The following is a 25,568-nucleotide window of genomic DNA, read 5'->3' on the forward strand; positions in this document are numbered from 1 at the left end:
ATGAGATCAGCTCAGATCTCTGAGTGTTGTAGGGCTGGTGGAGAATAGGGATGGGGTAGAGTCTGAGCACGGATTTGAACAGAAGGATGAAAATTTTAAATCCTTTTGCTAACCTGTCCTAATATTTCCTTAGGTGACTCGGCTGTTGCAGCTGAAAACCTTCATGAGAAGCGCCTTGTGGTGCTTTACTACATTAAAGGTGTTCTGTAAATACAGGTTGCTGTTTTGTTTTCTGTGTTGTGAGAGAAGTGCTAAGGTTTATTGTTTGTTTGCCCCAGGTTGTAACAAACAGGGATACACAGGAGACGCTTCTGTGCATGGCATGTGTGTTTGAAGTCTCAACCAGCGAACATGGAGCGCAGCATCACACCTACAGGCTCATGAAGGAGTAATCCTTGGAAGTTTCATTCCCTTTCTGGAGAGAAAAGAAACACACAGCTGCAGTTCAATAGACTTAAAACCTCAATACATGTGGCAGTGCCTCAAATCAATTGATACACCAAGAACACATCTGAGTTTTGATGTGGGTAGCCTTTTTAATGTGTGTGTGTGTGTGCGTGTGTATATACATCAACAGCTGTGAATTATGGTACCTTGTGATAGCTTTTTATATTGAATTACATGTGCTTCAAAATACCTTTTTTTTTAAGAAAAATGCCTGTTTGTTGGGTTACTACATTACAAAAATGGGACTGTCATGTCTGAAAAAAAATTTCGTTTAGCAATTCTGGGAATGTCGTCTTGTCAGTACAAGTTTTTCTGTGACGACAGAAAATAAGAGAAATAGAACATAATGATTGTAGACACAATGCATTTAACTGTGGGATGACTGTCTGCCTATGTAAAGATAATTTATTTAAAGAGGTTTTTTTTTTCCAAAGATGGTATATTCACAGGTATATATTTATCAACATGTGAATATGCAGGAGAAAGCATCAGGATGAAGTTCATGGCTTCAGGTCAACAGGTATTGCAATGCTGGTGAAAGAATGTCAGTCACTTAACGGTCACCAGATCTGTTTGCTTTCAGGTTTTTCCTTTTTTTAAAAAACAAAATCACACACTCCTTATTTTTAAGATGTTATTTAAATTGGAATACAGTAACTTGCAACACTAAATGAACAGTTCAAGTGAAGCGTATAGTGAAAATACGCCAAACAATCTTAAAGATGGTGTTAGATGCTAAATTTTCAAGAGCATGAGAGAGTGCAGACCCGTAACAGAAGTATATCGATTATTGAACGATTAGATCTGTTTCAGCCACTTGACATGACAGTGCTTCTTCAGTGATGTCTGCAAAGAGTGCACAAATTTTTAACCTTTATTTTCAGGAAGAAAGATGTGAGCTATTATTTTGTAAGCCTTTCTGGGGGAGGTCAATTCCTAAACGTGATTTACAAGTGAAGAAATGGTTAATTGGTTGGGCACCACTAAATTTCTGAAGATTCAAAAAAAAAAGTTCACTCTTCACAGGAAACAGGAGTTTGACCAATTAATCTTTTCTGACCCACAAATAAACCTTGGCTCGATTCCTGGTGATAGTTTTCAGGGGATTTGTGTTTGTGCACAGATAAGGGGTAGATTGTTTTAGATCCTGGATCAGGATGAGATGGGGGCTTTCTAATACCAAAATAAAACTATGATCGTAACAGAATTTTTGATGAGAATACTGTGAATTAAGAAGCAGCACAGTGTTTTAGTACATTTCTATAATTCTATTTTGTAATAGCGTTTGGAAATTTACTTTAAAAAAAAGTGTATTTTTTGCGTCTGCAAGAAGTGCATGTTTAGAAAAATCACAGGGAGTTAGTTCAGTGCTCGCAAATATGGTCCCGACGTATGTTTGTAATGTTGCTCGCTTTAAGAGGCTTGGTAAATGAACCAGTGTGATTTGTGTTCTTGAGTTAATGATCGGTTTGGTGGTGTGTGTTTCTATGAACTGAAAGAAACTGCCAGCAAGATATGAGCAGCGTTACATCCAGGCAAGCAGAGGGACTAATGATGCCTCTCTGTCCTGAGCACTTGATCCCTTTCGAGATGCGAAATACTCTTGTGGGCTGTCTCGCTTTTTTTGTGTGTGTGTGTGTTTCAACTTCGGTACTTGCGCGTGTAATCAGATGTGCATTTTCCACGTTAATTTGGCAGGTAAGGTAACGATCGTGTAAACAAACCAGCTTAACATGTGTAAGCTTTTGGATTTAAGTTGGAACTTCTGTACTTTGAAATATTCAGCAGTGGCACAGTCACTAAATGTTCATTTTTGGGGACTTGAGAAAATGCCATGGTTTTAAAGCATTTGTCTTTACACAATTAAACTTGTAAATGGAAAACACTATTGTGATCACAGTTCATTGTAAGAAATCAGTGAAATCCAAATAAGATGTTACTGAGGCTGAGTTCTTTCCTAAGCTGGAAGTTTCTGATACGTTATCAGTTTTTTTTTCTGATATAATTTTAATTCAGTGCTGCCAAAGCGTAGATTAATCAGTGCCTTAATAGCGTACAATAGGAAACTACAGTTCACCTGTAGATCTACTCATTTAAATTGGAGAATTTGTGCTTTGAGATCTGTTACGTGCTTTGTCTTGTTACTGTGATAGTTTCCAACATAGCTGTGTTGTGAGTGGTGAATCCAAACACATTTTAAAGGCATTTTGAGAATTTATTATTAAAGTGTGCTAAAGTTACACCAACTAAATGCCAATGACAAAACAATCACTTTCAATTCAGTCAAACGAGGACCTTGTTTCACAGTTTGGATTACGACCAGCACAGAACAGAACGCAAGATTAGCCAGCTGTTTCGACACATGCCTTTACTAACTAATGACCAAATAATGATCTTCATACATTTCCTGCACTCCAGCACGTAAGTGCCTTTGTTTTTTGATATTCCAGCCTAGAAAAGATCTATTCAGTCAAATGAAAAATAAATTGTGTGCAGACCAGAAACCAAATAAGAAATAAATAAGTGATCACCTTTAATGCCTTTTACTGAGCTGAGTACTGCTAGCAAATTGTAATGGAATAAATCTGAAGGTGGCATTTAGAAGAAGTGTGTTCAGAGAAACCGAGAGACAGATTGAGAGGTTAAAAAATTGTACAGTGAAAGCAAAAAAAAACAAAATTATTGTAATTTATTTTTTTAGTGGATCTTATAAAGTTTGAATCTTGGGGTGGATTTTTACCATTGTATGAGAAATCATGCAAAGGTTATTGGCTAAAATTGTACAGTACTGTGTCAGCATCAAACTTGCACAGATACAGTGCCTGTTGTGGAGAATCTATGGGTTTGTAGATTAAATAATACTAATTAAGTTATCCTTTCAAGAAGTACACAGTGCTCACCTCCAACATGATATAACTACAGATTAAATGTGAGGTTTGTTTTACCTAAAATTAGGTAGAATGTTCAGTGCAGAAACAGGCCCTTTGGCCACAACGGCTCCATGCAATGTTCCTGCTCCACACAAGCCTCCTCCACCTTTCATCATCTCATCCTTTCAGCATATCCTTTTATTCCTTTCTTCCTCATATGCTTATTTAGCTTTCCCTTAACTGCATCTATACTATTCGCCTCAACCAATCCCTGTAGCAGTGAGTTCCACATTTTAACCTCTGGGTAAAGAACTTTCTTTTGAATTCTCTGTTGGATTTATGAGTAACTATCTTATATTTATGGCCCAATCTACTCTATCAGGACCCTTCATAGTTTTGAGTACCTCTGTTACATCTCGTCTTACCCTTCTAAGAGGAACAATTCTAGCATCTCCATTTTCTCCAAGTATTTGAAGTCCCTCATCCTTGTTACCGTTGTACTGAATCCCCTCTTCTGGCTTAACAGTGAACTGTTTGATCCACAAACAGTCAGGCCTATTTCTTTATTCAGTAGCCATTTAATTGTCTTTCCCATTTGCAAAAGTATAAAGAGCCATTAATCTTGGGTCATTGCCAAGATCCATCTGGCAAACTCACCCATCACAGCAATGATATGAATCTTGATCAGGAGTGTTCTCTTGGTTTTGAGGTTGAATAATTCAGGTTTCTTTGTGTTTACATAGAGTCTGCAGTACAGAAGCAGGCCGTTTGGCCCATCATCTCTGTACCAGTGCTTCATAAGAGCCTCCTCACACTACTCCTGTTCTAAACCTATCAGCATATCCTTCTAATCCTTTCACTCTCAAGTGTTTATCTAGCTTCTCCTTAAGTACATCTATGTTTTTCACCTAAACTACTCCATGTGGTAGTGAGTTCCACATTCTTATCACTCTCTGGATAAAGAAGTTTCTTCTGAATTCCTTAATGGATTTATTACTGGCGATCTTATATTTATAACCTGTAGTTCTGGTAAACCCACAAGCAGAAAGCTCTTCTCTACATCCACTCTAATGAACTCCTTCAAAATTTTAAAGACTTCTATTGGTTTGCCTCTCAGTTGTTGCTATTCTAGAGAATGATGGAGGTCATCATCCATTATTAATTGGATAGGTGCAATTTCCCAGAGTATGTGAACTATACTCTGAAGTGCTGAGAATTCTGCTTCAGAGCAAACTTTAAGACATTTATCGGACATTGCGAGTGTTTTCTGCCTTTTCATCAGCTTTGAGCATAAAGAAAGAATGACTTGCTTTTATATTGTGCTTTTCATGACCACTGGATGTTTCAAAGTGCTTTAGAGCCAATGAAGTATTTCTTGAAGTGTAATCACTGATAAATGGGAGGAAATGCTGCAGTCAATTTGCTCACAACAAGCTCCCACAAACAGCAATGTCTAACCAGATAATCTTTTTTAGAGATGTTGATTCAGGGATAAATATTGGCCAGGATACTGGGGATAACTTCCCTGCTCCTCTTCAGAATCATGCCCTGGGATCTTTTACAGCCAACTGAGAGGGCAGAGGGGGTTTCGGTTTGCATCTGCAAGGCACAAGTCAGGAGTGTGATGGAATACTCTCTACTTCACTAGATGAGTGTGGGTCCAACAACACTCAAGAAGCTCGACACCATCTAGGACAAAGCAACCTGCTTGTTTGGCATCCCATCCACCACCTTAAACATTTCATTAACCACTGACGCACAGTGGCTGCAGTGTGTACCATCTACAAGATGCATGGCCACAACTCACCAAAGCACTATTGACAGCACTGTCCAAACCTGTAATCTACACCACCTAGAAGGACAAGGGCAACTCATATATGGGAACATCATCACCTGCAAGTTTCCCTCCAAGCCACACACTATCCTGAGTTGGAACTGTTGTAAAGTGTTGGTTACAGTTCGGTAGGTCTGAGGAAGTCTTCGTAGTCGTACATAGGTTAACTGTACGTCTTTATTGACTCTTTACTATTTACAAATATACAGTAAAGCTAGTAGTTGTCTCCATGCTTCCTGGTACACACTGCTCTGTGCAACGCTTAACTGACCCTAAGTGCAGGTTTTGTGCTCTGTTACATCACTCTGTGGGTGGTACTGTACTCAGTTCCACATTAACCCTATATATACCAGACTTCTATACTAACCCTCCCCCCAAGTCTTTGTCCAATGTATTTTAAGTGATTATAGTATACCTTATGTTATTACTATCATATATTTACATTGTGATTACTACATTATCACTACCCCATCTCTTCCTTTATAAATTCATCTTTCGCGAAAATTGGTTCTGTACGCTGATCAGTTTTTCTTTAGCAGAGCATGATTCCTCTGCGCTATCCTTCAAGCTCTCAGTCCGTAATTGCACTTCTGTCAATTGTTTCTGAGACATTTCATTCTCTTTTGTGAGAACAACTTCTTGGTCTTTCCATTCTATCTCTTCATATATGTCTTTGGAAATGTAATGTTTTCCCAAATGACCAACCATTTTCTTCAGCTCTGTAGTCTCTTTCTTGTTCCTCTTGGCTCCCTCCTGGAATATAGAACATTCCTGAGTCTTCTCGCTTCTGAATTTCAAGATGGCGTTGCTGTTCACTTGGAGTCAAAGGGATTTCCCGTGCCTGCCAGTCTTGGCAGGCTCTGCTACAATGGCAACCGCACTCAGCTTGAAAAAAAATTCTCAACAATGGCTGCCTGGAACAGCTGCCTGCAGAGTTCTCCTGCTCGATGTTTATTTAAAGTTGCCGAATTTTGGCTTTTGCTTGCCTTTAGCTGGGTTTAAAAAGTCGCAATTCTGCTGGAGTATCCAATTATTTATTTATTTTTTTCAGAGCCACGTGTTTACGCGCCGACTCGAGGAAGGGGTTTTTAGAATTGGCTTTTTTAAAACTGCACTTCTTCTGACTCTGAAATCTTTAAAGATTTCTCAGGATTTGTTGTAGCCTGGAGTTTTAAAAGATTTAGCTCACCCTTGCTTAGGTCTGCTGACTCTGCACACTGGGTTTTGAAGCTGGACTTCCAAAGGAGATTCAATGTAGTCTTCTGCTGCGGTAAGGAATTTTAAATTTCTGCCTTCAGCCTCCAAACCTTTCTTTGGAGCTTTTTCCTGGCAATTTTTCTTCTGCGCCTCTGATTCTGGAGCCTCTTTTGAGGTCAGACTGCTTTTGCTGTATTCCCTTTTTCTCAGTCTTCCACCATTTTAGTTTTTCTCTGCATTTTCTGCAAGATTTTATGTTTTACCACAGCTGCCACCAATGTTTTAGGGTGTTGGTTATGGTTCAGTAGGTCTGAAGAAGTCTTCGTAGTCATTATTGACATTTAGAACTATTTACACATATACAGTAAAGGATACAAGCTAGAAGCTGATTCCATGCTTGCTGGTACACACGGCTCAGTCCAACACTAGACTGACCCAGGATGCGGGTCATGTGTTCTCTTACATCACTGTGTGGGTGGTACTGTACTCAGTCCCACAGTAATCTTATATGTACCAGACCCTTATACTAGAGGAACTACATCTCCATTCCTTTACTGTAGCTGTATCAAAATCTTGAAACTCTCTCCCTGACAGCACTGTGGGTGTATCTACACCACATGGACTGCAATGGTTCAAGAAAGCGGCTCATCCCAACCTTTTCGAGGGCAATTAGGAATGGGCAACAAATGCTGGCCTAGCCACGATGCTCACATCCTATGAAAGAATAAGAAAAAAAAAGTCTGACACAACACCACTCCTTCTATAATGTACTGTCAACCTCAATATTTGTGCTCAAGCCTCTGGGGTGGGACCTGAACCTGGAACTTTGTGATTCAAAGGTGAGAAGGCTACCAATTAAGCCATTCTGCAGCCCTAGGGAGTCTATCATTTGATATTCTCATTGCCTCTTCACCAGCATCTCCTTGACCCAGTCGTTAGTTTTCCATTTAAGATTCAAGATTGGAGATCTTGATATTCCCTTCCCATGTGAGACTGTCTCAGATTCTTGGATGTGCTTACAATTCTTATAAAGTACAGAGAATTGGAACTTTCAGTTTCCAGTCCTAAACCCGCTCTTTTTTCTCCTCAGTACATTAAAGGCAAAACCGTGAGTGTCTTGAGTGCCATCCCTAAATCGTAGAATTGAACACCTAAGGAGGCTTTTTGGCCCATTGTGCATGTGACAATGCTTTGAATAAGTTATCCAATTAGTCTCTTTCGCCATAGCCCTGAAATATTTCCTTTTGAAGCATTTGTCCAATTTTGAAAATTAGTATTGAATTTTCTTCCACCACCCTTTCAGGCAGCACATTCCAGATCATCATAACCCATTGTATTTCCATGAAGTGAAATGATTTCTGGAACTTAATTATTCAGGAAGTATTGTGTGTTCTACACAACCTCTTGTTATAATTCTGGAGCTAGGGTGTAAGTTGGGAGTTCTCTGACTGATTTCAGCACCTTGGTTGAACCCCTGCGCACCTCAGCTGTTTCAAGCTGAATCATTGAGATGGGATACAGAAGGAGAAAAAGAATAGAAAAACTGATTAGCAGCTGCCCTCTCCCAGTACCAGATTGTCTCTTACCCAGTTGGGTATAGAATAAACCATGACAGTGGTAAGAACCTTTGACAAATGTAGCAGGGAAGCACAATGAGGAGCCTGCATGGGCGCAGGTCCCTAATGTACATGGATAACTTCTCCAACATGTTTCACATTACCCACTACAGTTACTGTTGTTACTGTAGCTAACAATCATTTTAGGACAGCTGGGCAATGAAATATAAATAATCTCAAAACAAAAAAACCTTCCTTGAAGAAACTAAAAATTCAGGTTCTGTTTGTTGGATGGGTTTGGTAAAGTTTAAGTCCTTGTTCCTGTTTCGTTCTGTCAACTCATGAATTGGAGAGATTTTTTTTTTTAATCATTAGCTATATGCATTTTGGAGGTCTGTGGTCCTTTTTCTATGTCCATAATGACATTTCTATTTCAGATTTATTGTGTGAGGGTTTTCAAATTAAAAGGGCACTTTTTACACATGTCCACAGGAGTTTAAAACCCCCAGTGGCACACAGCCTTGAAGACACTTGTACTCAGACACACTTGTGCACACCGGCACAAGGACAGACACTTGCATGCATGTACATGCACACTAACACACAGCTGAAGTAGTTGAAGTCTGAATGATTGAAGGATGCAAAAAAGGCTTATTTGTGTGCATAAACTGTTAGTCACAGCAAGGCCATTTTGAGATAAGTTAGCACATTGCAGGTGAGTGGGAGGGGGAGGTTACGAATTACTGTAATTCTGAAAACCATAATGGGATATAGATTTGGCCATTTTAGCGTGGGAAATTCGGAAACGCTGCGGGAGTTTCTCTAATCTTTGTGACCCTGTGTGGTCAAATGATGATCATTGGAACTATGTATGTTATTTTGTGGTGGAGTATTCTGGGATTTTATTTACAAATTTCAGTGTAACAGTTGTTAATTTCCAGAACAGCCCCTGTTACCTCCTTATTGGCAAATGGTTTTATTGCAGCCTGTGTGTAGTTGTGGCCTGTGACCTTGATCAAGTGAAGATTAGCCAGGGAGAAAAAAATGTGCCTGAGTTAAGACAATAAAAGGAGTTCAGTATCCTTTAAACCTAAGTAGCCTTTCACTTTTTTTCCTATCTACAAGTTCTTTCTGTAAACAATTGTTTATTGCCATGTGTGTCTGCTCACATTTATAAAATAACTCATTGAATTTAACGTTTGCTTATTTTTGTGTGTTGTATGTAACGTGTATGAAATGGTATTGTGGCTTTAACTGATGCTTTGAACTATGGTCAGTGGTTACTTTTAATATCGCGTACAGCTGGTAAATTTGATAGAAATTTCTTTTTTTGATGTATACACCCCCCAAAAGGTAGTTAACGTTAAAACTTCATGCATCTCTTGTATTCCAAGGTAAGACTCTCGTCTTCAGTAATTCGTCTCAGCACGGGGAACACTGCTATATTTGATAATCGTACTGTGGTTCTTTCTGTAAAAAAAAAACAGAAGTACTTTTCTGCTAGATGTGGATAGGTGTGTTTGCCCTTTTAATTTATTTCAAGCACTTGCCTTACCCCAAACTTTGTCCTCCTGCAAACATGTCCCAATGATCTTTCCAGCTGCCCGCAGGACACTAATTTATCAGCTGTCAAAGAAGGAGATTATGTCAAACTTGCGAGCTGTACTGTATGTTTGTATTGCTGTTAATGTGCAGGTACTGGTACCTTTTTTTGGTTATAACCATTTAAAATGTCGGCTTCAATGTAAACTCATCTTTACTATGGATAGTTATATGAAATTTATAGGGTTTGTGTGCAGAGAATTTTTTAAAGGTGCTTTGTATAAAGGATGTATCTTAGCTTTCTTGGTACAGATGTGTGATAACCTAAATATCCATGACAGTTAAGTGCAATTATTTGATCATCACTGAAACACAAGTTGTGTGCCCTTTACAGCAAATGTTTGACACATTTTAATGACACATTTTAATGCCTTCCTAATAAAGTGGTAGACATTTTGTAGCTTTCTAGAAACTTTGTATTTGTATTCATACAGTATAAATCAACAATAAAAAAGGAGAATACCTTATTGTTTTTCTTCTTATTGTCCAGAAGCACTCCAGCATTTTTTTTTGTCTTGATTGATTCATACCTGAATGTGGATTCAGTACATCTGGATGTCTATAACAGCAACAACTTACATTTATGTAGCACCTTCAAAATAATAAAACGCCCCAAGATGCTTCGCAGGAGTGTTACCAAACAAAATTTGATACTGACCCATGTAAGGAGATGTTAGGACAACTTGGTCATGGCAGTTGGTTTAAAGGAGCATCTTAAAGGAGAAGGTTTAGGGAGGAAACTCCAGAGCTTTGCATTGAGGTGGCTGAAGGTACAGCTACCAATGGTGGAGCGATTAAAGTCCAAGATGTGCAAGAGGCCAGAATTGCAGGAACACGGAGATCTGAGAGAGTTATAGGGTTGTAGGCAAAAACAAACTTTCTGGCCATTACCACATTGCTGTTTGTGGGAATATGCTGTTTGCAAATTGGCAACAAATTTCACTACACTTCAAACGTACTTCAATATTCATAAAGTGCTTTGGGATGTTCGGTAGTCATGAAGTGTAATATAAAATAAAAAATATAAAAATCTATTTCTCTGGACACAATTCCAATGCTAGGGAAGGTTGAGGCCATGGCAGTGGCGGGATTTGAAAACAGTGATCAGGATTTTAAAATTGAGGTTGCTGGACTGGAGGCCAGTGTAGATCAGTGAGCACAATGGATAATGAATGAACAGGACTTGATGCAAGTTAGAATGTGGGTAGCAGAGTTTTGGATGTGTTTTAAGTTTACAAAGGAGATGACAAGTTGGAGGCTGACCAGCAGATGATTGGAATTGTCATGTCGAGAGGTAACTAAAGGATGGATGAGAATTCCAGCTGCAGATGAGCTGAGGTAAGTTTAAAGTCCACCAGTGTTGCAGTGTTGTTTCACTCCAGTTAATTGCAAATACCTACATACTATCATTGTGACAGTTGGGGGTGGGGAGCGAGAGTTAATTTACATATAGAGGGAGTACCATGCCTTTCAAAGGACTTCATATACATTGAGATTCTCAAGGGGTTCAACATGGCAGGCACTGAGAGGTTGTTTCTGATTGGGAATCTAGAACATCGGGGCACAGTCTCAAGATAAAGGGTCGCTCATTTAACTGAGGTGAGGAGAAGTTTCTTTGCTCAGATGTTTGTAAATCATTGGAACTCTCTACCCCAGAGGGTTGTGGATGTTCCATTGTTGAGTATATTTAAGGCTGAGATAGAGTTTTGATATCTCAGGAAATAAAAGGATATGGGGAGTTGGCAGGATAATGGAGTTGAGGTAGATCAGCCATGATTGAATTGAATGATGGTGCAGGATTGAGGGGCTGAATGGTCTACTACTTTCACTATTATGCTTTGATGTGACTTATCTTATGTTTTGGTGACCATTGTTGTTTTGGCAAAAGCAAATGGTGAGATTTGGCACTAAAAACTTGCCAGTTTTATTATAATGAAGCTCAATCACCAAGCTAATGCAAAAGCCTCCAGCACCTTGTGGGGCAAACCAATCTTGCCCCAAGGGCTTCAAAATAGGTGACAGGCTCCTATTTGCATATCCCTGGATAACTTAGAAGTGATCTAATTGAGGTGTTTAAGAAGGTCTAATTCAGATGTATTAGGATGATTAAAAAATTTGATGGAGGTAGATGGAAATAATTTCCTTTTGTTTGGGGGAGTTCAGAAGAAGGGCAATAACCTTAAAATTAGAGCCAGGCCCTTCAGGGGTGATGTTAGGAAACACTTCTTTATATCAAATGTAATGGAAAACTGGAATTCTCTTTCCCCCAAAAACAATTAGGGCTGGGTTTCAATTGAAAACTTCAAAAATGAGATTGGTAGTTTTTTGATGGACTGAAAAAAAAACTTACATTTATAATATTTTTATGACCACTGGACATCTCAAAGTGCTGTACAGTCAGAGGTATATCTGAAGTGTATTCACTGTTGTAATGCGTGAAATGCGACAGCCAAGTTACACACAGGAAACAATCTTATACAAGCAACAATGTGAAAATGACCAGATAATCTGTTTATATAATATTGATTATGGGGTAAAAATTACCCAGGAGGCCAGTGTTATCTCCCTTGCTCTTCTTCAAAATAGTGCCACGTGTTCTTTCACATTCTCCAGAGCAGGCAGACGGGGGTTCAGTTTAATTTCTCATCTGAAAGACAGCACCTCCCCTAGTCAGCACACCCTCAGCATTGCACCAGGAGTAGTTGGGCTTGATTTTTGTGCTCAAATCCTGGAGTGGGACTTGAACCTAGGATGTTGTGATTCGAGAGACAAGAGTGCTACTGATGACACACAAAGTTATGGGTATTCAAGTTTACCCAACTGAGATGAGAAAATGGAGTTGAGGCACAGATCAGCTGTGATCTAACGGAATGTTAAAAGAACTGAATAGCCTCTCCCTGTTTTGTTTCTATATTATAACTACAGATGAAGTATATTTTTTTCTTTTAAAAAAAATTAAAACTAGAGTCCAAACTGAAGCCCGATTAGTAGTCAGGCGTTGTTCCTCAGTAATTTACAATCAGCCATAGCTACCGGCATTTGCTAATTTAGACCATAACCTCATTGAATTGACTTGAGCAGTGGCCTGGTTAGCAACTAAACATTACTGACATGTGCAGAACCTCAGTTTGCGCATGAGCAACTACGTTGGGACATTATTTCTTTAAAAAAGAACAGTTCTGGAGTACATTTGGATACAATTCCAGAGCAGGATTATGAGGGATTTTAAATGGGGAGAAACTGTTTTCACTGGCGCTAGTAAGAGGGTAGATAAACGGGGGTTACAGATCTGAGGTAATTGACAAAGAACCAAAAGGGAGATGAGACATTTTTTAATACTGCAAGTTGGTACGATCTGGAAAGCACTACCCGAAAAGGCTGTGGAAACAGATTCAGTAGTAACTTTTGAAGGCAATTGGATAAATACTTGGAACGTGAAAATTTTGCAGGCTGTGGAGAAACTGCAGCTTATATTCATGGACTGTGGAGAAACTGCAACTTATGTTCATGGGATGTGGGCATTGCTGGCTACACCAACATTTATTGTCCATCCCTAATTGCCCTTGAGAAGGTGAAATAAAGGGAATAAATAAATAAATTTGCCGCCTTGAACTGCTGCAGTCTGTGTGGTGTAGGCACACCTGCAGTGCTGTTAGGGAGGGAGTTCCAGAATTTTGTCCTAACGACAGTGAAGGAACGGTGATATAATCCCAAGTCGGGATGGTGTGTGGCTTGGAGAGGAACTCCCAGGTGGTGGTGTTCCCATGCATCCGCTGCCCTTGCCCTCTTAGATGGTGGCAGTCGTGGATTTGAAAGGTGCTGTCTAAGGTACCTTGGTGAGTTCCTGCAGTGTATCTTGTAAATGATACACACTGCCACCACTGTGTCTCGGTAGTGGAGGAAGTGAATGTTTGTGGATGGGATGCCAATCAAGTGGGCTGCTTCGCCCTGGATGGCGTCAAGCTTCTTGAGTGTTGGAGCTGTACTCATCCAGGCAAGTGGAGAGTATTCCACCACACTCTGGACTTGTGCCTTGTAGATGGTGCACAGGCTTTGGGGAATCAGGAGGTGAGTTACTTGCCACAAGATTCCTAGCCTCTGACCTGCTCTTGTAGCCACAGTGTTTATATGGCTAGCCAAGTTCAGTTTCTGGTCAATGGTAACCCACAGGATGTTGATAAGACCATAGGACGTAGGAGCAGAAGTAGGCCATTCGGCCCATTGAGTCTGATCTGCCATTTAATGAGATCATGGTTGATCTGATGATCCTCAATTCCACTGTCCTGCCTTTCCCCATAACCCTTGATTCCCTTACTGATTAAAAATCTGTCTATCTCTGCTTTGAATATACTTAACAACCCAACTTCTACAGCCCTCTGCGGTAAAGAATTCCACAGAATAACTACCTTCTGAGAGAAAAAACTCCTCCTTAACTCTGTCTTAAATGAGTGACCCCTTTGAGATTGTGCCCTCTGGTCCTAGGCTTTCCCACAAGGGGAAACAACCTCTCCGCATCCACCTTGTCAAGCCCCCGAAAAATCTTGTATGTTTCTCATTCTTCTAAACTCCAATGAGTACAGGCCCAACCTACTCAACCTCTTCTCATAAGAAAATCCCTCCATACCTGAAATCAACCTGGTGAACCTGCTCTAGACTGCCTCCAATGCCAGTATATCTTTCCTTAGATAAGGGGATCAAAACTGTTCACAATATTCTAGGTGTGGTCTAAATAGTGCCTTGTATAGTTTTAGCAAGACTTCCCTATTTTTATACTCCATTCCCTTTGACATAAAGGCCAACATTCCATGAGCCTTCCCTATTACCTGTTGAACTTGTATGTTAGCTTTTTGGCATTCATGCATAAGGACCGCCAAATCCCTCTGTGCTGCAGCCTTCTGCAGTCTTTCTCCATTTAAATAATGTTCAGCTCCTCTATTCCTGCCAAAGTGCATAACCTCACATTTTCCCACATATTCCATCTGTCACTTTTTTGCCCACTCACTTAACCTGTCTATATTCGTCTGTAGACGCCTTGTGTCATCCTCACCACTCGCCTTCCCACCAATTTTTGTATCATCCGCAAATTTGGTGATTGTACATTCACTTCTCTCATCTAAGTCATTAATATATATTGCAAGTAATTGAGGCCCCAGCACTGACCCTTGAGACATTCCACTAGTTACAGGTTGCCATCCTGAAAATACCCCCCTTATCTCAACTCTGCCTTCTATTAGTTAGCCTCTATCCATACTAATGTACTACCCCAACATCATGGGCTCTTATCTGACTAAGTTGCCTTAAGTGTGGTACCTTCTCAAACACCTTTTGGAAATCCAAATATATTACAACTACTGGTTCCCCTTTATCTATCCTGCTAGTTACTTCCTCAAAGAATTCTAATAAATTTGTCAGGCATGATTTCTCCTTCATGAAGCCATGCTGACTCTGTATGATTAGATTATCTAATTCTAAATGCTCTGCTATTACATCCCTTATCATAGACTCTAACATTTTCCCATGAGGAGATGTTAAGCTAACTGGCCTATAGTTACCTGGTTTTTGTCTCCCTTTTTGAATAAGGGCGTTACGTTGGCCGTTCCCCAATCCTCTGGGACTTTTCCAGAATCTAAGGATTCTTGGAAGATTACTACCAGTGCATCCACTATCTCTGTAGTTACTTGCTTTAATACCCTAGGATGCAACCCATCAAGGTCCAGGGGACTTATCGGCATTTAGCTCCATTAGTTTCCCTAATACTTTTTCTCTAGTGATAGTTATTGTATTTATTTCCCTCCCCACCTCCCCGCCCCACCCCCCCCCCCCCCCCCACCCCCACCCTCTTTTGCCCCTTGATTATTTGATGTTTTTGGAATGCTATTAGTGTCTTCTCCCATGAAGACTGAAGCAAAGTATTTATTCAACTCCTCTGCCATTCTCTGGTTCCCCATTATTATTTCCCCAGCCTCATTCTCTAAGGGGCCATGTTCGCTTTGGTCCCTCTCTTCCTTTTTATATATTTAAACAAACTCTTACTATCCATTTTTATATTACTTGCTAGTTCACCTTCAAAGTTTATTTTCTCCCTCTTTATTTTTTTTGCCATCTTTTGTTGGCTTTTAAAACTTTCCCAACCCTCTGGCTTACCACTAACCTTTGCCACATTGTATGTCTTTTCTTTTAATTTGATACTATCCTTAACTTCCTTGGTTAACCACGGTTGGTTTATTCCCTTTCTTGAATCCTTCTTCCTCACTGGGATATATCTTTGTTGTGAGTCATGAACTATTTTCTTAAATGTCTGCCATTGTTCATCAACCATTTTTTCTGCTAAAATTCTATCCCAGTCCACCCCAGCCAACTCTGCCCTCATTCCTTTGTAATTACCCTTACTTAAGTTTAGCACAGTTGTTTCTGACCCAAGTTTCTCGCTCTTAAACTGAATGCTAAATTCTACAATATTATGGTCACTGTTTCCTAGGGTATCTTTTACTCTGAGATCATTTATTAAACCTGCCTCATTACTCATTACCAGGTCCAACATAGCCTGATCCCTGGTTGGATACACAACATATTGTTCTAGGAAACTATCCCGAATACACTGAATTCTTGCTCGTGGCTGCCCCTGTCAATTTGATTTTCCCAGTCTACATGGAGATCAAAGTTACCCATGATTAATGTACTGCCCTTTTTACATGCCCTCATTATCTCCTGATTTATTCCCTGTCCTACAGTATAGCCACTGTCAGGTGGCCTATAGACTACTCCCACCAGTGTTTTCTTCCCCTTGTTATTTCTTACCTTCACCCATATGGATTCTACATCTTCCGAACCAAGATCCTTTCTTGCTACCGTACTTATTCCATCTCTTACTAACAAAGCTACCCCACCACCCTTTCCTTCCTGCCTGTCCTTTCAAAAAAAATCACATACCCCTGAATATTTAGTTCCCAGCTTTGACCTCCTTGTAACCACGTCTCCGTAATGGCTATAGGATCATACCCATTAACCACTATTTATGCCATTAATTCATTTATTTTGTTCTGAATACTACGTGCATTTAAGTAAAGAGCCATTAATATTTTACCATTTTTTCCCCCTTTGACCCTATTTGCCGCTTTTTTAAATGTTTGTACACCCTGCCCCTTCCTGCCAAACTCTGGGTATCATTACCTAAATAGCTGTCCTGCAAGGCTGCCATATCCTTTTGGTTTGTAAGCCTACGTTTCTCCTTTCCAGAACCCCCCGCCCCGCTCTATTTAGTTTAAAGCCCCCTCTACAGCTCTAGTTATTTGGTTCACCAGGACACGCGTCCCACCATGGTTCAAGTGAAGCCCGCCCCACTAGAACAGCTCCCTTCTAGCCAAGCACTGATGCTAGTGCCCCATGAACTGAAAGCCATTCCTCCAACACCAATCTCTGAGCCACGCATTTAACTCCTTGACTTTATTTACCCTATGCCAGTTTGCCCGTGGCTCAGGTAGTAATCCTGAGATTATTACCTTGGAGGTTCTGCTTTTTAATTCAGCTCCTAACTGTTCAAATTCTTTCAGCAGAAACTCCTTTCTAGTCCTATCAATGTCAATGATACCAACGTGGATGGTGACAACTGTATCCCTCCCCTCCCAATCCAGTAGTGGGGGATTCAGTAATGGTAATGCCATTGAATGTCAAGGGGCAATGGTTAGATTCTCTCTTGTTGGAGATGGTCATTGCCTGGCACTTGTGTGGCACAAATGTTACTTGCCACTTGTCAGCCTAAGCCTGGATATTGCCCAGGCCTTGCAGCATTTGGACATGGACTGCTTCAGTATCTAAGGAGTCATGAATGGTGCTGAACATTGTGCAATCATCAGTGAACATCCCCACTTCTGACCTTATGATGGAATGAAGGTCATTGATGAAGCACCTGAAGATGGTTGGGCCTTAGGACACTACCCTGAGGTACTTGGGACCAATTGGATAGCTCTTTCAAAGGCCAAGTGCAGGCACAATGGGCCAAATAACTTCTTTCTCTTGTGTATGATTCAGTGATTTTGAATATAATCCTGCTGCACCCAGGGGCCATACTATGTAGGTTAAATTTCATACAGTAGTTGCCTGAGGAGCATAAGCTGCTTTAGAAATTAACTCCTTATAGTAACTCATTTCCAACCACAGGAAAGAAATAATCCAAAATTGAAATCGAAGGAAACTTGGAAGTAAACTGGTTAAATGCTTATTTGCTAATATGAAGATGATTTTCCTAATAATTATTTACATTGACTTTAGTGTGTTGCTGATGTTTGTTTACACTTGGGGTTATTATTTTAACAGTGTTCCTTGCTGTAAGGTGAGGCGGTTAAATCAAAACCCAAGTTTGTTTAAGTCCTAAAACAAGCTGTGTGTGTTATTCCATTAAATGCAGCAGAATGCAGTTTGAATGTTTTCATACTGTCAAACTTTGGATTATGAATGTGTGTGTGTGCATATGCATCTGTGTATGTATTTATGTGATGTTTGTGTATGCATTCCTCACATAAAGAACTGTTGGGAAAACCTTACATTTGGTTGTAGAGGTACAGGATCTGTGCATTATTTGACACAATAACATCACGAGGAAGTGATTTTTTGGTGCAATCTGAATCCAATTAGAACAGATTAGCTTCTCTTGCTAGCCAGTGCCCTATAAAGATTTTGGCTGTGTAAACAAGCCTTCCAGGAATATCCTGCATGGATATGCACCATTTCCCGTGTATAGGATTTCCTGCTGTTGTATTGCTTCATTCTTTCTGCTGTTGCATCACTTTAAGGCTCCAAATTCCACCCCATCATCCTCGCCACGGAACCTGGGCAATGAGTAAGAAAGGATCGATCAAAACAGGATGAACTACAGTGGGACTTCTTATGTCCTGGGCCGCTTCAGTTACTGTGAAGGCCTGTTTGGGAACCTGAGAAATACTCAGCAGATGGGGCTCTGGCAAACCAGTCCTCAATGACAGAACAGGCGGAGGAAGATGTGCCATTTGTCAATGGCTGTTCTGACAAACGAAGGCTGTAGCAAAATGACCCTCCAATTGTCTTGGTTTCCTTGCCATTGGATCAAGGCTTCATTCCGTCAAGACATGCGTGGAAGCTGGTGTGCAATAGTTTCCCCATGCTAAAAGATATCACACAAAGGCATCTTTCTTTCCGAGCACATCTCCCAAGACCTTTGGCAACCAGAAAAATGGCAACAGGAGCAGGATTGTGTAGTCTGGAAGCTTAGAGTCATGATCTGGCATGGAGGCGGCAGTTACAAGGTGGTCATCTAGCACTTGGACAAGGCAGGGGTGCCTTTTGGCAGCTGTAACTGTGACTGAGCAGCCCTCTTTAGGACCCACTCTGCTCACACTTTATTGGGGAGGGACTAGAAAAGGTGCCCTAAACATAGTCTGCCTCACCCCTCCCAACCAGATAGCCATGTCCAGGGGGATCACCATCTGTGGTAGAAACACATAAAAGATACAAGTAGTAAAGCTTGGGACCTGAACATCAGGACCCTCATGGACTTACACGGGAGTGAATGCCCAGAGTGTCGCACTGTGTTTGTCCCCAGAGAACTCCAGTGCTATAACATTGACATCGCCACTTTGAGTGAGACTCGGCGAGCTGGAGCGGAGCAGTTCAAGGAACTCCACGATGGAAAGGGAAATCAGAAGAACACAGAGTTTATGGAGCTGGATTCGCCATCAAGAATGACCATGTGAACCTGATTCAAGAGTTCCATCTTAGAAGAAATGAGTGCCTCATGACGCTTGATCTCAAACTGGCAAGGAGCCAATTCACCACCGTGATCAGTGCACATGCCCCAGCTATGGATGCCAATGACGAAACACAGGAAGATCTTTATGCCAAACTTGATGAAGCTCTCTGTGGGGTTGTGAAGGAGGACAGGCTTATTCTTCTCGGAAACTACAATGCCAGAGTTGGAAGAGACTCGAGTCTTTGGAATGGAGCTATTGGCAGGGGAGGAATTGGAAATGTCAACTCCAACAGCATTCTTCTTTGTACCAAATGCATGGAACATGGGCTTATCATCACCAGTACCCTGTTCTGCCAGAATAATAAGTATAAAACATCATTGCAACCGGCACCTGATCGTTTACATCATCGTCCATGCCCAGAATCGCAAATATGTCCACAACACCAGAGCAATGTCAGGGGCTATTGATTGCTGGACTAATCATCGACTTATATGTTCAATTATGTCCATCATAACTGGCTCTTAAATGATGGGTGCAACAGAAGAGACATCTACGAAAAATCAACATCAAATCTCTGAAGGATCCAATCAAAAGAGACCATTTCCAACAATGTCTTAGGGAAAATCTTTCAAACTTTGATCAAGAACAGAAGAAGTGTCCACAGTGCTTGGGGTGTCATTAAGTCCAATATCATCAATGCCTGAAAAGAGATACTTTGATTTTCTATAAGGAAACATCAGGATTGTTCTGATGAAAATGATCAGGCTATCAACAAACTAATCACAAGCACAAGACTTTCTGCACCTAGCAGAATGACCTAAACTCAAAGCAAAAGAAACTGGCATTCCAACAAGCAAAGGCTGACATGCAAAGGTGCACCCGCGACACGAAGAACGTGTGGTGGGTAGACTAGGCAAAGGAAATTCAACATCTCACTGACGTGAATGATATCCGTGGCTTCTTCACTGCCAGAAAGACCAATTAAAGCTCAGGTCCTCAAGGACCAGCTCCTCTGAGGTCTAAGGATGAGGGAGATCTGATCAAGGAAAGGGAAGCTGTCAACGCCAGTTGGAGAGAGCATTTTGAAGGCCCTTTTCAATCAAGAATCAATTGTTGATTCACACAACACCTATTTAGAGACGAGCTCTGAACTCCGCCAATGCCTATAGAGGTGATAAAAACCATCTCACAAATGAAGAACAACAAAGCAGCAGGAGGCGATGGCATATCCACTGGGAAGGATACTAGCATTTTGAGACCCAAGGATGACAAAATGAAGAGGACAAATGAATACGCCACAACCTGAACTGATAACACACGACCAGACATCCCACATGACAACAAATGCCCTATGTGCCATAAGTCTGCAGATCCCAGATTTACCCCATTAGCCATTTACAGACTCATGGAAGAAAATCATATTCGCTAATGAGGGATAGAGAACAGTATGGCTTCATTCTTTCTGTTGGATTGCTTCATTCTTACTATTATTTGCTTAATGCTTCTTAAAATTTAAACCACCTGATTAATTGTTTGTATTTCTCATTCATTCTTACTTCTCGTGATGCAAACCTCAGTTTCAGTGGCAGCACAAGCTCTTACCCACCCCCACCTGCAACATCCTTCATTGAAAACATCAATTGCATCTCCTGACAGATTGAGAACATAACAGTAAACCTAAACTTTCAGATTTATGGAAGAATATTGCAAAGCGCTTTATACAGGAGGAGCCAGACAGAGATGGGAGGCAAGCCAAGTATAATGACCAAAATCTTGGTCAGTGATGTGGGTTTTAGGAAGGCCCCAAAGTCCCACTTCAAAGTATCGAACACATCATCTTGGCTGAAATCCCACTACAGTACCATGATGGGTGCTACACTGTCGGAGGTTGGATGTTTAACCAATCCCTCATCTGTGCTCTCAGTGGACATAAAAGATCCCATGGCACTATTTTGAAGAAAAGCAGAGGAATTTTCTGTGGAATCCTGGCCAATAATTAACCCTCAATCAACCTCACTAAGGAACAGATGATATCGTTGTTTATCTTATGTCTGTGCACAAATTGTCTGCTGCATTTCCTGCATTATAACTGACGATCACACCTCAATTACTTCATTAGTTGCTAAGTGCTTTGGGATGTCCTAAGGACTTGAAAGACATTATATAAATGGAAATCGTTTCTTTATATTTCTATAGACGAATGTCAAGACCTTGGAGAGGGTACAGAGATACACTAGAATGGATTAGGAAAGTTGGGGTTGTCCTCCTTAGCGCAGAGATTAAGGAGTAATTTGATTTCACTCTTTCTCCCCATTTCCCAGAAGGTGATAAGGAATCAGTGGGACAATCTACACCTTGAGTGTGTACATCTCTGGTGGCCATGATACAGAAAGAATTATAGGCAGAGCACAAAAAGGACAACCAATTTAATACTTAAACCCTTAGCTCGCTGATCTACAGTGGCTGCTGGTCTGGCAGCATGTCAATTTTAAAATTCTCGTCCTTATTTTCAAATTCCTCTATGGCCTCATCCTTTCCTATCTCTGTAGCCTAAACAATTACTACACTTCTATAGTATTTAATTAGCTACCCTAATACCATGGCAGATACTGTATAAATGCATCTTACTCACATTTTAATTTGAGTGTATGATATTCTCTTTAACAATATGCACATTCTTGTGGTTTCAGAAGCTTAGTGATTACAGACCTCTTGTTCCAATATCTAGTAAGCACTAGATGAAACAAGCAGTTCAAAATGCAGCTGAGTATTTGAAATAAGGGATCTTTGCAAAACCTGTTCTGTTTTTGAAATTGATTTTGAGTAACCCTCAAGAGATATCTGTATTCTTCCAAGTCTGGCCTCTTGCACATTCCCAATTTTAATTACCCAATCATCAGTGGCCATGTTTGTCCCTAAGCTCTGGAATTCCCTCCATAAACCTCTACACCCCTCTCTCTCATCCTTTAAGACTCCTCTTAAAAACTACCTCCTTGACCAAGCTTTTGATTGCCTGAACTAAAGTGAGTTCTTCAGATAGTGTCCTCTTCAGCTGCTTCATCAATGACCTTCCTTCTATCATAAGGTTAGGAGTGGGGATGTTCACTGATGATTGCACAATGTTCAGCACCACTCACAACTCCTCAGAGACTGAAGCAGTCCGTGTCCATATGCAGCAAGACTTGGACTATATCCAGGCTTGGGCTGACAAGAGGCAAGTAACATTTGTGCCACACAAGTGCCAGGCAATGACCATCTCCAACAAGAGAGAATCTAACCATCACCCCTTGACATTCAATGGCATTACCATCACTGAATCCCCCACTATCAATATCCTAGGGGTTACCACTGACCAGAAACTGAACTAGACCAGCGATATGAATACTGTGGCTACAAGAACAGGTCAGAGGCTAGGAATTCTGTGGTGAGTAACTCACCTCCTGACTCCCCAAAGCCTGTCCACAATCTACAAGGCACAAGTCAGGAGTGTGATGGAATACTGGCCACTTGCCTGGATGAGTGCAGCTCCAGCAACACTCAAGAATCTCGACACCATCCAGGACAAAACAGCCTGCTTGACTGGCACCCCATCCACCACCTTAAACATTCATTCCCTCCACTACTGGTGCACAGGGTATAAGGAAAATTCCCATACTCCCTGGGTTACACATCCCTGCCTTGTGGCATAAATAAAAACAAAAAACTACTGCAGATGCTGGAAATCCAAAACAAAAACAGAATTACCTGGAAAAACTCAGCAGGTCTGGCAGCATCGGTAGAGAAGAAAAGAGTCGACGTTTCGAGTCCACATGACCCTTCAACAGAACTGTTTGACTCCCCCTTTTCAGTTCTTAAGCACTAGAAATCCAAGGTGAGGTGCCAACACCAGAAATTGGTTTCTAATCTGTTTTCAATGCACTTTATTGAGTAAAATTACACTAGACATAATTTATTTAGTGTTCAGGTATACTCGCTATCACCTGCCTGGTTGGTCTTCCATCGGTGAAGTGGAGCTGGTGATCAGCAAAACTCCCTTTCCTGTTTCTGTCTGCAGGTTGGCTATCTTCTTTCTTCTGATGGTTTAAAGATAACAGGTTTTTCTTTCTTTGTTGCAGGATTCTTCTCACATAGGCAGGGATTTCAAGTGACCACAGTGATCTAATCAGTTGGTGGGTAACCTCATCCATTGTAGCTGCAATTCACAGTAATTTAATTAGTTCACTGTTTTAGCAACTTATGCCCTGGCCTACTTAGACATAATTGATTATATATTATCATAGGGCACAGTAACTGCTGAAACAGTACAAATATCACTGTTTGATATTGCTAAATGGTTTAGCAATATCTTTTTGTTTCTGTGTCAACGTTTCTTCTGCAGTTTGCCGAGGCCAGCTAACTTGTTCCCAAGTTTAAATGGTTCATAAACGTAGGCCTAAGTCCTACAATGGCCTCCTACAAGTGACAGCAGTGTGTACCATCTACAAGATGCACTGCAGCAACTCGCCAAGGCTCCTCCGACAGCACCTTCCAAACCCATGATCGAGAAGGACAAGGGCAGCAGATGCATGGGAACACCATCACCTGCATATTCCCCTCCAAGCCACGTACCATCCTGACTTGGAACTATATTGCCTTTCCTTCACTGTTGATGGGTCAAAATCCTGGAACTTCCTTCCTAACAGCACTCTTGGTGTACCTTTTTACGACCATGTGAGGATGCGTATAAATTGGCTTCCCTAATTTACCACTCCAGGTTTGGTTGTAACAGGGTTTAGATGTGAAATTAGTGAGGATGTTCCTTGCCAATACTGCAAGAGTCCCACTATGTACGCTTTTGGATTGTAAAGAATTAATCAGACAGGTTTTCTGAGTTTAAATCAAAGAACAAGATAAGTTTATTGAAGTTACTTCCCAAATTAAAAAAAATTAGGTAAATCAAAACCAACATTCAGATGGTAGAATAGGAGGATAGACTTGTAAAAGATATTTTATGGTTTGTAAAGAAGGTAAACAATCAAAGGAATATAAGGTTAAATGTCCTTTGGCTGGTCTCGATGTGGTGATTCCATGTTGTGTCCGTTTTGTTCAATTGTCTCCCTGGGCGTAGTTGTATGAAGCAGATTTCCATGTTTTATCCCCAAAACATCTTGGGTTTGCAGTAGATTTCTCTTCTCAGGATGGTCCTTTGAAAGTCGATGCAATACTTTCAAGAGCGAGCGAGAGAGTGAGACACTGTCTTTCCAGTCTTTCAGTATAGCATTTCCATCTCTGCCACTCTCTCTGGCTTGGTAAACTGTTCTTAAAGTCCTACTGGCTGTATATTCCAGAGGAATTTGATTACCGTGTCTGCTATAAAACAGATAATTACATTGTGATGGCTCATCTCCAAAATCTTTGAAGAGTTTCAAGATAGTGTGAAAGTCAACAGGAAATAGGGTCTTTCACACTCCCCAAGGGGGTTTGAGTGTCTGTTCCCCTCACATATCATTTGGGCGGAATGCAAGTTGTGTATTATGGCTAGCCGGAAGTCCCATTGTCTTAATAAGATTACAGTTTGTTAAAATCTGGCCAGAAAAAGAAAGGCATTAGAAATTGTATCTTTTTCTTTAAAGTAAACATATCCTTGAAACAGATCTGCACCATGCGGAATGAAATGAGATTCACTCTCATTTCATTACACGACTAGAAAAAAGCACAAAATAATAAAAATAAAACCCACAAAACTCATACACTCACAATCGTCCACACCCTCAGATCTTCCCTTTTACTCTGTTGGTTCTGCTCTATTGAGGTTTGGGTGGTTTTTCCTATGTGGGTTTTAAACTCTGCAATCCAAAATCACTTTATTTTTTCCTGTAATGTTGATAATTTTTAACTGTTATGATTGGAGGAATAAATTCCAATGAAGCAGTCTCGCGTTTTTGGTTTTGAATTCCTCTACAAAGATTATGAGATTGTGGTCTCTGTGTAGCCATTTTGGACATATAAATCAAAGTGTTTGAGAGCTAGGAATAATTCTAAGGTTTCTGTTCCACAGTGGAATAGTGTTTCTGGTATTTGTTCAATTTCTTGGAGAAATACCCGATTGGTATGTTTTTAAGTGTTCCTGAGCCACATCATAGGCTCTCGTCAGCCACTCATGGAACACAGATATATAGCCGAACACGGACACCGCCTCCTTCTGTTCTAAAAATTTCTCCTTGATTAGTTTCAGGGGACTCCTTGCTTGGTATCCATAAGCTAATTCAAAAGGAGTAAAACCCAGTGGACTCATTGGGTGAGGCGCTTATGGCGAACAGAAGAAAACCCAGCTCTTTATTCCAGTCATAGGGGTCCTTGA

At 40.7% G+C, this 25,568-nt stretch overlaps 1 protein-coding gene across 4 annotated transcripts in view; it reads left to right on the forward strand.

Moving 5' to 3' along the window:
- Positions 1-9,973, forward strand: part of tead1a (TEA domain family member 1a) — a 243,881-nt gene extending 233,908 nt beyond the window's left edge. For all 4 annotated transcript variants that reach the window (XM_078549374.1, XM_078549375.1, XM_078549377.1 and 1 more), the window contains one exon: positions 279-9,973. In XM_078549374.1, the coding sequence (XP_078405500.1) occupies positions 279-392 (114 nt within the window). In that variant the 3' untranslated portion in view covers positions 393-9,973. The remainder of the gene's footprint in view (positions 1-278) is intronic.
- The last annotated feature ends 15,595 nt before the right edge of the window (positions 9,974-25,568 follow it).

Source organism: Cetorhinus maximus, chromosome 9 (genome assembly GCF_964194155.1).
Source record: "Cetorhinus maximus chromosome 9, sCetMax3.hap1.1, whole genome shotgun sequence".
NCBI lineage: Eukaryota > Metazoa > Chordata > Chondrichthyes > Lamniformes > Cetorhinidae > Cetorhinus > Cetorhinus maximus.